This window comes from Amphiura filiformis, chromosome 9, assembly GCF_039555335.1.
Source record: "Amphiura filiformis chromosome 9, Afil_fr2py, whole genome shotgun sequence".
Classification (NCBI taxonomy): Eukaryota; Metazoa; Echinodermata; class Ophiuroidea; order Amphilepidida; family Amphiuridae; genus Amphiura; species Amphiura filiformis.
The window spans coordinates 35329205-35343169 of record NC_092636.1 but is presented as its reverse complement, the minus strand read 5'-3'; the positions used below and the strand labels follow the sequence as shown (position 1 = coordinate 35343169).

Sequence of the window (13965 nt, the reverse complement as noted above, 5' to 3'; positions counted from 1 at the left end):
TGTGCAATAAACACTTGCAAAACTGATTTAGATGCATTCAGCCAACTTTTAATTTGAAATCACAGGTAATAAAAATAAAAGTGCAATATATTTCCATGATATAGTATTGCAACCCATTAATTATATAGTATACTACACCCTTTAGACCTTCTTATTGATTATAGTGCTGTAATAGACACAGTGGCTCAGCAGCAATAATACATGAGTCAATAACTAGCTTCTTTACGTTTGTGTTTATTTCAGCGGCACAAAGATGTAAGTCCATTTTAGACATATGGGGTTACATCATATGCATTATAGCTCTGTATTAATGAACTGTGGTAATACCCCTGTGTCACTGGGCCCTAGGTTATCAAGATGACAAATCTACAGATTCCTCATATATGGTTTGCCCCTGTCATCATTATTTCTTGAGAGAGCCCAGTTGATGCTATAGAGGCCATCATCCTTTTCCGCGGGATCCGCCATCTTGTGAGTACTGCCGTTCTGCACGTCATGCGTTAGACATTACGATTACGCGGAAGTCGCAGCGCGTGACGCACCTTTTCAGTCAAGCGTCAACGCGGTGATCTTAGCAACAAGGCCCTCCATACCCACAAGATGGCGGCATTGATGTCACAATGACTACCTCTATTTGCTAGATGCTCAGTTCAACTCTTGCATTGGCTCCTTGGTGGAAATGATGATGACATCGTTTACACTGTCAAAATAAATAGTAGCTGCATTTGCACTTCAAGTGTTTGGCTTCAACGGTTTGAAAAAAACTGATAGTTGACTGCCCCTTCGTAATTTTTACTACAGGAAATTTGCTTGGAGAGGGATGGTGTAGTTACAATTAACCAGAATCGCGTCTTCTTGCCTCAAAATCTACCAGAAGGAGTTCACATTTATGTTGGCAGAGGTGGCAAAGTGGTAAGTTGCTTCCCAACTTATAATTCCTTCTCATTTTACAGTTATTGTGTATCTACTTGTACACTTTGTCCAGCTTGTGAAAGAGGACAAATATTATACTGATATTAATATATTTAAATGCTCAAGGCAATAATGAAAATATTTCTTGTTCAAAGTTGTTTTTGCATTGTTTGTGTATATATATAATAGTGTGGAGGGGCTATATGTATGTAGGGGGTGCATACACAATTACACATGTAGGAGGTGGGGGTGTGTGTGTCTGTTATGTAGTTTTATCTATCAGTCTTGTGTCCTGCCTGATGATGTTGCTCTGCACATTTCTGCATTCAGATTGTACGTACAGATTTTGGTTTGGAGGTGTCCTGGAATGGTGTCTATAATGTAGATGTATGTCTACCAGCTGAGTATCAGGGCAAGACATGTGGTCTATGTGGCAATTATAACAATAATCCAAATGATGACAACTCTAATCCTGAAGGACAATTGGTAAGAATTGTGACTTCCTTTTCTTTCAAAATTTATGTATCTTGTAGCATTTGAATTGAATTAATTATGACAAGCCAGATATTAATGTAATACATTCAATACTAATGCAATGTACAATGTGTTGCTATCTCTACTGACAGCTAAGCAATGACAATGAGTTTGGTAATAGTTGGATGACTAACCCAGGAGAGTGTATTGAGGAGCCATCTACTCCATACAGACCTTGCGATGATGAGGATAAGTTAAACCAAGCTATAGCTCTATGTGGCATCATCACTGGCCCAAATAGTAAGTGATTTAGAATTATGCAGTATAAATAGAACAGAGTTCTTGCAATATTGTATATCTGTACTGGAAGTATCCACTGCATTCCATATCTTTGTGTGTAACATGGTCATTTTCAACAGTTTTACTGGAGTCTTAATGATGGCATTGTAGTATATCTCTCTATTATGAATCATATTAATTAATACTAGACTTGCCATAAATTTGATTTATTTGAGATCTCAGAACATGATTATAGATACATTTCATTTTTTCTTCAATTTAAACACTATAATAGCAATTTCAATTGAATGAACACAGCTATCAAAAGCTGTACACCGTCCACCGTGATCGTATATCACAAACTACAACATGAACGCATGACCTTGGATACAGTACTAACCAATCATGAGTGTGTTGGCATGGCTGGATTCACTTCCACATTATGCACGCACAGACGCATATCGCTCATTCTACAAAATCCGGTGCCAATAGCCTTTTTTCCATTCTTTGGTCCACAAACACTTTGTCGAGCATTTATGGCATCAAATATGTTGTTTTTAATGATAGGCGACAACGAGATCTACACGGACATATATAGTTTTCCATACTTTAAATGCTTTCTTCAGCCTGATTAACCCTTGCAAAGGCTCAAAAATTGCTAAAAATGCGTTTCCACTGCTCAAGTGTCACATCTAACCTTGAATATTTTCTTTGAATAAATGCGATTTCTTTACATATTTGTTGTTTTTTAATTAGATAACGCACCATCATATTGTTTATCAACATTATTTTTTAGTGATTAAAACGTCTTTGTGTAATTCTAAAATAAATTGAACTTTCCACCAAAACGCTGTGAGCTACGTTACCCCTTTTTAACACACGTTATTGGAAAGAAAAAAAACAGAGGTATCAATGTAATTTGCGGTTTTTGAAAGGAAACACTCATAGGTTTTTAAAAATCACAGTAAAAATCGTGATGCTGTAGCATTTTTGGCATAGAAATGTTGTAAACATTGAAATTTCAACCGACCATGTTAAGATTGGTGAGCTACGTTACCAGGATTCTATAGTATGCACTTGTATTACATGTACTTCCTAATAATATGTGAAAGCTACCAGTGGTCGAACCCCATTTATATTAGAATTAATCGACATAACGTTCTAACGTTCGCAAATCACATTAACAACGTTAAAAACCAGTGAACTACGTTACTGTGAGCTACGTTACACACTCATTTACGCATCTTCAAAACTTCTATGAAATGGTGAAATCTGTTTTACATTTCACTCAAGTGATCTTTAGTTTGCTTTTTATGACCTTGGATTGAGTAAAATGAGCCCATTTTGTAGTCGATAACGTAGCTCACATTACATTGAGTTTTAGTGTTAAAAAACATCATGACTTCCTGAAAGAAAAATATGCAAGTGATGTTGGCAATTTTTTACATCTGAAAGTAGTGATACATTTACTCTTAAAAAACACAAAAAGCAGGTCTTTTTGAACAACTTTTATTTTTTCAATTTTTATAGTGGATTGGCACTGGATTTTGTAGAATGAGCGTTATGCTGGTGTACATCGCGCAGGGTATGCAAAAAATGGTCACGCTATGTCAGGCTGTGTTTATTCAATTGAAATTTCCACTATACACATATTTTGATTAATATCACATTATTGTTTTCTTGTAATTGTAGGGCCATGTCCTCCAGGATGGCAAGGCTTTGGCAGCAAATGCTACCTTTTCCTAGCTAACCAACCACAAACTTGGGATCGTGCATATGAAACATGCCAAGAAGAAAATGGCAACCTCCTGGAGATAGAATCCATGGAAGAAAACAACTATGTGACAGAGGTTTTACAAGATTTGCCTGGTAACGGCATAGCATGGTTAGGTTGTCGTGATCAGGATGAGGAGGGGACATGGACATGTCATGTAGATAATCCAGGACATTCATGGCTAGCACCTGTTGGAGCAGATACGTCAATGGGCTATTTCAGTAAGAAACCAATTTATTTTTTTTGGTAGTCGCTGGTATCCATACCAGTGACTGCATCACTTGTAGTTTAACTCAACCTGATTAAAATCATCAGCTGTGATTGTTATGGGACACAATTACTGTTAGCAAATGCAGGATTGTATCAATGTATGATCCGCAATAATAAAAGTTGGAAATAAAAAGCTGTTTGCGTTTGAGGATTCTGTCAATCAAAGTCTAAAATGGGCTATTTCAGTAAGAAACCTTTTTTTTTTGGTATCCATACCAGTGACTGCATCACTTGCAGTTTAACTCAACCTGATTAAAATCATTAGCTATGATTGTTATAGCAATTGCAGGATTGTCTCCAATGTATGATCCCCAATAAAAGTTGGAAATAAAAAGTGGTTCGCGTTTGAGGATTCTGTCAATCAATGTCTAACATAGCCTGTTATTGTTTAGTATTACATTACTAGGGCTGTGCTAAGGCTGTGCCTTCAATAGTTATGTGATATTAACCAATCACAGGCTGTGGGGAGTTTGATTGACAGAATTTTCAGACACTTTCTTTCTGGCTGTTATTATAATGATTTGTCTCTCAACTACAACTGCTTGCACTCATAGTAGTACACAACTGTAATTATACTCTGTTTGGCTTATAATTGGTGAAGACTCTTAACATTGTAAATTGATATGGAATCATGAGAATGGTGTGCACACAGTTGGGCACAGCATCTATGTGCGATACATTAGTTCGCTTTAAGTTTGGTAGTGACGTCAGTGCCTTTTTGCAGTTGCGCTGCAAGCGTGCCGACAAACCGACCTTGTATGTGTGCATGTACGCTTTGCGCAATTAACTTTTACATGCACGATTAGATACTGTAGCCAGCGAAATAGGCAAATACATCACTACCAAACTTGAGGTGAACCAAATTATAGTGTCACTTTGCATAATGCGTGGCTTGAACACGCTTATAGTTGAAATTACATGAGTGTAAGTTGGGACGTTATTGAGGTACACAGTAAAACAATGACTTATTTTTCCCAATTATTACGCAAAACAATGTATAGCAAATTCTCGGAATGAAACTTACTTGTGTGGTTGATTGATTGGTTACTTGATTTTATATAGCATGTTACTCAGCAAGATAAAAATTTCTTTGAATGGCTCTTAATTTACTCTATGAATTTACCTACCCCCATGTAGATTGGAGAAACAACGAACCAGGTCTAAATGATGCACATGACTGCTTGTTAATGCGACCTGATGGACTGTGGGAAGACCATGATTGCTATGATGCAACTATTGATGCTGTATTTTGTGTGCAGGAGCAGAGTAATAATCGTAAGTCACTTTGAATTTTTTTACGCTGGGTGAATTATATAATAATATTGTCTTTGCCATTGAAGGTGACACTTTGTTATAGATTGTAAATTAAGTAAAACATTGTTACAAATTGGCTATGTGCACGAAAGTGGGAATGATATATGCACTTGGAGGTTGTTTCACAAAATACTTTGACGCATTTGAAGAACAGCAAGAAAAAATTCTGAAAGATAATTAATGATTAGCATCACCTTAATTTGACATACTATTTATTCACCTAAGTTACATAATGATCTAACTAGGTGGGGGACCCTTGGCCTCTCCAAATGAGTTGACCGTTATGCTTCAATGGAGGATCAGTATTTTGACCCCCTATTTGTCCCCCACCTGCCCCCTTGATTGCAAAAATCTAGTTATGCCACTGGTTAGGATTAAAGGTTTTATTTAAGTTCAAGGGACTAATCTATAATAATAACAATAACAAATTAGGTAACCGTCCTGACACCGTCCGTGTCAGCAGGGAGAAATTCTGGATGAAGCGCCTACGTACCATCCAGCCACATGGTCTCAACATCCAAGAGGGAAACGATTAACTTGGTTTTCATTATCATAATATTCCAACCTACCCCCCCCCCCCCACAAAATTTTTTTTTTTTCTTCCTATTTTGTTATTCATATTTTCCATCCATTTTATTATTTTAGTTTTTATTTCGCTTTTACTTCCATCATCATGTATTATGTTTTTGTAGTTTTTTTTTTTACCACACATTTTCATTTTTCTATTCAGCCCATTGTCTTCATTCATTTCCTTATCCCTCTCATCTCCATTCATGACATCCCACTTCCTGCCCCAATTGATAGTTCCCAGGAACCACTTATGTCTTCTATTGTCTTGCTTATTTCCTTTTCCTTTATGTCCATGTCACTATATATATGCATGTTTGTGTGTTGTCTTGTCACTTTGCCTTTGATAAAGATCCTGCTAGGATCGAAAGCTCAGGCCCCTAAACTTTGAAATAACAAATTATGTTACTTGTTTCCACATCTAGCCCAAAATCCCTGCCCATTTCAATGGACACCCTACTCAGATACCAAGTGTTTCTTCATCTACCAAGATATACAACGTAACTGGTTTCATGGAGGTGAGGTCTGTCGAATTGCCCCATCTGATTATGGTTTGGTTGAGTCAGAAGAGGAACTTACAGCAGCATTGGATTTGGCATTTGCTAATAATGCCAATGGGTTATGGTTGGGGTGCTCTGATCTTGTAAATGAAGGCACATGGGAATGCTCAGCAACACAGCAGTATGTGGTTAATGAAGATCAAGGGTCGGCAGGAGACCCTGTTGTCAGTGGATTTTGGAGTAAGTATAATGGATTTGTGTGTCATGGTGGGATGCATGATTATGGGGGTGGGGTGGTGTATCTATGAAGGCACATGGGAATGCTCAGCAACACAGCAGTATGTGGTCAATGAAGATCAAGGGTCGGCAGGAGATCCTGTTGTCAGTGGATTTTGGAGTAAGTATAATGGATTTGTGTGTCATGGTGGGATGCATGATTATGGGGGTGGGGTGGTGTATCAATGAAGGCACATAGGAATGCTCAGGAACACAGCGGTATGCGGTCAATCAAGATCAAGGGTCGGCAGGAGATCCTGTTGTCAGTGGATTTTGGAGTAAGTATAATGGATTTGTGTGTCATGGTGGGATGCATGATTATGGGGGTGGGGTGGTGTATCTATGAAGGCACATGGGAATGCTCAGCAACACAGCAGTATGTGGTCAATCAAGATCAAGGGTCGGCAGGAGATCCTGTTGTCAGTGGATTTTGGAGTAAGTATAATGGATTTGTGTGTCATGGTGGGATGCATGATTATGGGGGTGGGGTGGTGTATCTATGAAGGCACATGGGAATGCTCAGCAACACAGCAGTATGTGGTCAATGAAGATCAAGGGTCGGCAGGAGATCCTGTTGTCAGTGGATTTTGGAGTAAGTATAATGGATTTGTGTGTCATGGTGGGATGCATGATTATGGGGGTGCATGGGGTGGTGTATCTATGAAGGCACATGGGAATGCTCAGGAACACATCGGTATGTGGTCAATGAAGATCAAGGGTCGGCAGGAGATCCTGTTGTCAGTGGATTTTGGAGTAAGTATAATGGATTTGTGTGTAATGGTGGGATGTGTGTGTATAGGTGTGGGGATAGTATATTTATGAAGGCATGTGGGAACGCTCAGGAACACAGCAGTATGTGGTAAACCAAGATCAAGAGCAAGCAGGAGGTCCTGTCGTCAGTGGATATTGGAGTAATTATAATGGCTTGTGTTTGAGTGTGGGGGTATGCGCACATGCGCCAGATGTTGCAATGCTAATTTGAAAGTGCAAAATACATTGCACTGCATACATAAAGGATCCCACTGTGTAGAAAACTTGCGTAATTTAGAATTGGTAAATATTTAATACGAAAAATTCATGGATTTTGATTTTGGCCATGAAAATTACAAAATTCAAAAGTCACTGGAAAGTTATGGAATATTTTCAAAGACGAAGTAAGGATATAAACTTTGAAAAGGAATCATAAATGGGAAAGGGACATCATTTTAAAAAACAGTGTGCAAAAAAAAAGTCAGAAGTAAGATACAAGGTGGTTGAAGACCGATTTTAAATATCTTATTCTATCAGTTGGTGACAAAAATATGTTGCTTTTGTTTTCAGACTGGAGACAGAGCACCAATGAACCCAATAACAATGCTCCTAGCAACAATGAAGATTGTCTTGAAATAGATGCTAATAATGGTGGACTTTGGAATGATAATGCGTGCACTGATCATGTGTCGGTGACTGTATGTGAGAGACCCTCGTCTGATGTAGCCATAGCCTCGGATGGACCTCAAGGTATGTACCCAATTCAACAGAGTGTATTCAATATAACATCATTTAAAACTAATCATGATTTAAATAAGATTTTGCTTGTCCCCCATAGGAAATTTCCCATAGAACAATCAGGCATGAGAATTCCCTACTTTTTGGCGGTTGCCTGCTCTCCGAGTTCAACATGAATCTGATGTAAAAATGGGGGGGTGAGGACCCACAAGCCCTCACGATCTGAGCTTGCGATTGGCTGAAACATGAACACACGTAATTGATAGGGTACCAGTTGCTCTAAAAAACTTATGTTAATACTTGGGCGTGGTTTCATAAAGGATGTAGGTGTCATCAATTTCTCGACTAATACCCAACACTGATGCCAAACTGGTTAGAAAATTATGTAAAATCATGAGTCACATACTATCTACTGCTAATACTTATGATGTCAATTACTTACTCAAATCTTACAGTGCAGTTATTTGTTACCCTAGGTCCATTTGCGGATTGCCATGAGACAGTAGACCCACAGCCATATTTCTCAGACTGTGTGTATGATCTGTGTGCTACACTACCAGATGAGTCACCTCTGTGTCCAGATATCAGTGTATATGCTGATCAGTGTAGAGCCAACTTGGTAGATATTGGTTTGTGGAGAACCAGGCAGTTCTGTCGTAAGTATATCATCATGAATAAGGAGTAAATGTTGCAGTGCAAACTTTCAAATTATTCCATCTTCTGAATTTACTTGCTTCTTCTTATTTGTGAGAACTACAGCTTAAGGTTGGCAACTATTTTAAACTGTTGCGATTTGGTAGTTCACAGCATCTTGCGAATGGTAGTGAGCTTTGGCAAAATTGCATTGATCATTTTATAGCAAGTGTGTAGAAGAATTCAAATATCACAGATATACTTATGTAGTCCTGTGGTTCTTGAGTTATGTTGTAAAGAGGGCTTTTGTAAAATGTACATAACTCAAAATGACCAATAAATCAAGCAAGTTTTCAAAATATATGATTTGTAGAATGAACTTTTGCAAAACATCAAAGTGTTATTTTTCAATAATATATTGATTTAGAAGAAGCAAAGAGCTCTCTCAGGAATTATACCAGATGAGAAAACATTATCCTATTTTGATATATTCAATACTCAGAGAGCCTACCAAGCAGCAGACAAAATCCATAAAATAAAACGAAATTATTTTGAGTGCCTACCTTAGTTCAGGATACTGAATTTGATTAATTTATCAAGATATTTCCATAGATAGACTTCATTTTAAGCTGAGCTATTTCAGATGGCTCTTAATATTTGGACAAGTAAAAAAGTAGGCCTTAAAAAGTGAATGCATAATGAAATCTTAATCACTGACATGGTTCTTTTAATTTTGAACTGTTTCTTTGTACTTTGTGACATCATAGCGATGGAATGTCCAGAAGGCTCTCATTATAATCCCTGTATGACGGCATGCCCCGCAACATGTGCAGACCTAGATGGACCCAATGACTGCCTACAGCCTTGTGTAGGAGGATGTGAATGTGATGAAGGCTGGGTGTTGAGTGATACAAGATGTGTCCAATTGGAGGAGTGTGGCTGCTACAGTGATGACCGCTATTTCATGGTAATTTGCATTTTCTCATACACACACACACCCACCCCAACTTGTAGCGTAGCCAAAGGGGGAGTAGTCTTGCTCCCCCCTCTTGCCCCCTGTGGAAGGCCTTTTTTGTAATTTTTAGCCCCTTTTGACCATTTTCTGCAAAGTTTTCCCCCCTTGACCCACACTTTGAAAAAGTCCTGGTTACACCACTGACCCCAAATGACAACCCGATGGTGATCATAAAGGGATTAAGGTACACTACCAGGTTTCTGTTGCTGTTGATCCCAGGGGTATCCTACTTCCCAGCTACTTTGTGGCTACTCTAGAGTACCTGTGTAGTACCAATCCAGTACTAGTGTGTGTACTGTATTTGTGATTCTGAGACCATGTGCTTCGAGAAGCATGTGTGGCCGAATGGATAAGGCGCTCGGCTCATAATCCATAGGTTGCGAGTTCGAACCCCACCTGTGTCAACGTGTTGTGTCCTTGGGCAAGGCACTTTATCCTCATTGCCTACGGGGGTGGGGTATGGTGGGGTGGATGTTTGTATAGTTGTTTGTTTCGATGTTGCAATATTGGCGTTGATTAAGCTGCTGCCTTCAAACTGCATTGTTTCTGTTTAGGTGTGTTTAATTTGATCTGCGGGTCACTATTACAGTTTGAAATAAAACCTTACCTACGATGTCAAAATTTCTTACAATATTCTGTCTCGTCTCAAGTTAAGAATACCGCCATGTTAGATTTTGCAGTGGCAGGTTTGAATCGCGCACACTAACATAATCTCACAAGGCATATACACACGCGTAGAAGGGCGATTTGTCCCTACCCTGACAATGTAACCATGTAAATGCACTGATTTGAATCCGCCACTGCGAAATCCAACATATGGCATTACTCATAATTTGAGATAAGACACACTATAAGTAGTTTAATATTAATAGTGCTCAATATGTATTTGTGATTTACATTTAGCCTGGAGATGAGTTTGTTACCAGAGATTGCAGTCATCGTTGTATATGTAACCATGGTAACAGCATAGATTGTGATGCAATCACATGTCATAATAATGCAGAATGTATATATGATGCAGGCATTTATGATTGTATGTGTATGGATGGTTTCTATGGAGACGGATATGTTGGTCAAAGTGGTTGTTTACGTAAGTATTAATACGCGGATTTAGGATTTCTCTACTGGAAGTCATGTATGCGTATTGCATAACAAAGAATATCGATTAACCTCTGAACTGTATCTATTGTTGTGCAAAACGCTTGTTGCATTGTGGGAAGGAATTTTGGCACAAATTGACTTCTGGTAGAGAAACCCTAAATCCGCGTATTGGACGCTCCTTATTGTAATCTCACATGACAAATCTCTTTAAAACTCTTTTTTAATAAGTATTTGGTAAATCTTGTTAAAATTTAGGTTCAAGATATTAAAATATTTTCTTAAATTTAAATTGGATTTATGATTCATATGATGAGGTAAAAAGGTTATGGGAAACAAAGTTTATAAAGTTGTTATTGTATTGTAAATTGTGGCCATGATATGTGTGTTTCATTTTACATGTAATTTAAATCTTACAAAACAGGCAGAAAGAGAAAGAGAAGGTTGGGGATGAAGAGAGCCAGCAAGGGAGTGTGTGAATGATTGAATGAAAAAAGAGGATCTTCTATCAATATGTTAGCTTTTCATTCAAACTACACATTTGATTTTGGATCAAACTTTGAATCATAAGATAATTGTTAATTAAAATGCTATAAACCGAAGAATGATCAATGATAAATCACGAAATATTTTATCTTTTTTTCCAAAGCTGAACCATGTGCCCAGTCAAATCCATGTGTACGAGGTGACTGTATACCTCTGGCTGGTGGTGAATATAAATGTGTGTGTCCTGTTGGGTGGACAGGAGAACTTTGTAATATAGGTGAGTTTGATCCTCCTTTGTTTAGAGATTCTTTAGAGTTTGTGTAGTGATTAGCCAAGAAACTTATAATGTGAAGGATACTACATGTAGAGGGCCTTTATTGTTGTTATATTTTTTTCAATTAATCTCTTCAATCATGCACATTACCATGTTTGCTAATTACATCGAGAGGGGGAGGGAGATAGTATACATCACATGTGCAAGTTCCTTTAAATGGGGTACACTTTTTAAGATACCAAATATCATTGACTTTTGCTTGTGAATGTGCCTCATTCATGATGCATCTAATTGGTAAATTTCTCCATAAAGCTTTTGTTAAAATTAGTATCCCTTCTGTTAAACATGTGGAATAATTATATACACATGCCCTACACACTCTAACCCAGTCCTAAACCCTTAAACTAAACACTAAACCTAATCCAAAAACATGGTGCAGAGTGTATTCTGAAGTTATGCCAAACATACTTCTACATGCAATGGGCGTATACACTCCTGTTTTTGATGCTCCCCAATTACATTATTTGTTTCCCTTCCTTACCTTTTCCATGTTTATATCAAGAAAAGTAGAATCTGTAACAAAGTTCTTGTGATTTAGATTATGGAGTGTTGGTGTCCAGTGACCACCACCCACTGGACTTAATGCTGATGTTGGGTTTGATGGTAGCAGCAAACTGGGTAATTTCACTGGAAGTTGACCTTCTGATCATTTGTTCTCCTTCATTGTTAATATTCTACTCATTTTTCCCTGTTCAGGTCAGACAAAATGCAGTGCCCATGGTGATCCTCATTACACCACATTTGATGGTTATTCCTATGATTACATGGGACATTGTCAGTATGTGCTGGCAGAAACCTGTCATATACAAGATGGTGATGGTGTGGCAGCATTCAGAATAGTGCAACAAAACCAACCATATCCATTTAATCCTTGGGCAACAACTACGAAGGAGTTGTATATCAGTCTGCTTGGATATGTATGTTTGTTATTTTACTTTTAATAAGGTCAATGTTTGCTTTATCCTTTATGTAAAATTGCATTAGCCTAGCAGAGAAATCTTCTATTCAACAACTCGTCCTATACCTTTGTACAGGAGCCAAGTGTTGTTAATCTGAAATGAATTCACAGTCCAGTAGAGTATATGCGAACACAAGCACGCATATGAGTTACACATGAGCACATAAATTTTGTCATGCCTGGAACATGTGTGCGTATACACGTTTACATGTTGAATTCAGTATTTTGGAGGTAGCGGCTAAACATTGCTGTTTTATATTCTGTAGTTTTATTGCTAATATCAACAGAGAAATAATCAATCTTTTTACAAGGCTGAGTGGCAATGATTAACTGACATTCCTCATGAAATAATCATGTGAATTATACAAAGATCTTTAACTTGTTTTCGTTTTTGAAAGGGATTCAATCAGGTTTCAATGTTGGTCATCACTGTTTAACAACCCGTGTCCAGCGTGTCTACATGGTTTACTTTGCTCCTCCCGTAGTAAACCACGCAGACGATGCAGACGCATCATTGTTAAACGGTGATGAACAACATACAGTGAAACATGATTGAATCCCTAATAGAAGGATTATTATTATGCATTCGTCAATTGCAGTCCCGGCTCCTGGGTACCCGGGGCACTACGGGGATCTAGCCGGGACATGGCGGGAACTTCGTCAGCAATTTCCGCCCTTCTAGCCGGGAAGATTTCGCAGTACTAAATCGTGGAGTCGGAGGAGCCGGGGTGGGGCCCGGGAACTTGTCGGGTACTTCGGCAGAGACTCGTAAATCGGCAAAAAATTTCGTTGCTGTGGTATAAATGATTTTTTTTTAACGTCGCGACCGACGACCATACACCATTCTATGTAGGCAATGTGCTGCTGAAAATAGTGCCGTGATTCGTGAAGATGGAAACTTGCGAAAAAGTTCGCTTTATTCTTTTATTTACTCAATGAACTTGTCCTTTTAATATATAAATATGCGTGATATATCAGTTTGAAATATACTCACTTGAATAATCCAAAGTAGTGGAATTTATATTCAAAATCGGCGATTTTTTTCAATCTGTCATTTGGATTTCATAGTACTGAACATCAAACCTTGATGACGTAGTAAAAGTGTAAGCCCTTTCTTATCAAAGTAGGCAACCCCTGATACTGTCAATCCATCTCGGCTTCAGGGAAATGCTACAAGAGCGGCCGATCACTCAATCGGCGAAAAAAGTAGGTCCGATTCACTGCTTCGGACAGTACCGAAACGAGTTCGTTGAAAATGGGAGGAGCAAGTTCTGTTCATTCATAAAATGTGTAGAAACTCTCAGAGGCGGTGTTTCTATATAATTTATAGATGATTGGAAAGAGGAAGACGTCGTCTGCCGCAGGCCGCAAGACGAAACTTGGACAGATTTCGATGGTCCCGTGCGTGGACCCAATTACAGACATCTATGTTTCAATACGATTTTTTCCGTAAACTATAAAAACCGGGGACCAAAACGTAAATCTGGCCAAGTTTATGCTTCGAGCTCTGCGCAGTGGCATTTCGCTATCGCTACTGTACTTTGCCGTCTGCTACACCGGGAAAGTAGAGAAAATTCGTGGTGAAAT

At 38.4% G+C, this 13965-nt stretch overlaps 2 protein-coding genes across 2 annotated transcripts in view; both read left to right on the top strand.

Annotated features, from left to right (window-relative positions):
* Positions 1-274: 274 nt before the first annotated feature.
* Positions 275-4187, top strand: LOC140160058 (kielin/chordin-like protein). The gene is made up of 6 exons (XM_072183328.1): positions 275-304; positions 802-912; positions 1243-1398; positions 1539-1686; positions 3358-3660; positions 4168-4187. Exons 1-6 carry the CDS (start codon positions 275-277, stop codon positions 4185-4187), a joined length of 768 nt encoding a protein of 255 aa, XP_072039429.1.
* A 4094-nt stretch (positions 4188-8281) lies between these two features.
* Positions 8282-13965, top strand: part of LOC140160057 (IgGFc-binding protein-like) — a 37163-nt gene continuing 31479 nt past the window's right edge. The window contains exons 1-5 of the mRNA XM_072183327.1: positions 8282-8510; positions 9255-9454; positions 10406-10592; positions 11250-11363; positions 12117-12337. Coding sequence (XP_072039428.1) covers positions 8282-8510; positions 9255-9454; positions 10406-10592; positions 11250-11363; positions 12117-12337 — 951 coding nt within the window. The remainder of the gene's footprint in view (positions 8511-9254; positions 9455-10405; positions 10593-11249; positions 11364-12116; positions 12338-13965) is intronic.

Excerpts from the sequence above, each read along its gene's own strand:
- LOC140160058 (XM_072183328.1), top strand. The coding sequence starts at position 275 with ATGGGGTTACATCATATGCATTATAGCTCT. Across the intron at positions 305-801 it reads ATCATATGCATTATAGCTCT|GAAATTTGCTTGGAGAGGGA; the intron begins GTATTAATGAAC and ends TTTTTACTACAG. Across the intron at positions 1,687-3,357 it reads CATCATCACTGGCCCAAATA|GGCCATGTCCTCCAGGATGG; the intron begins GTAAGTGATTTA and ends TTGTAATTGTAG.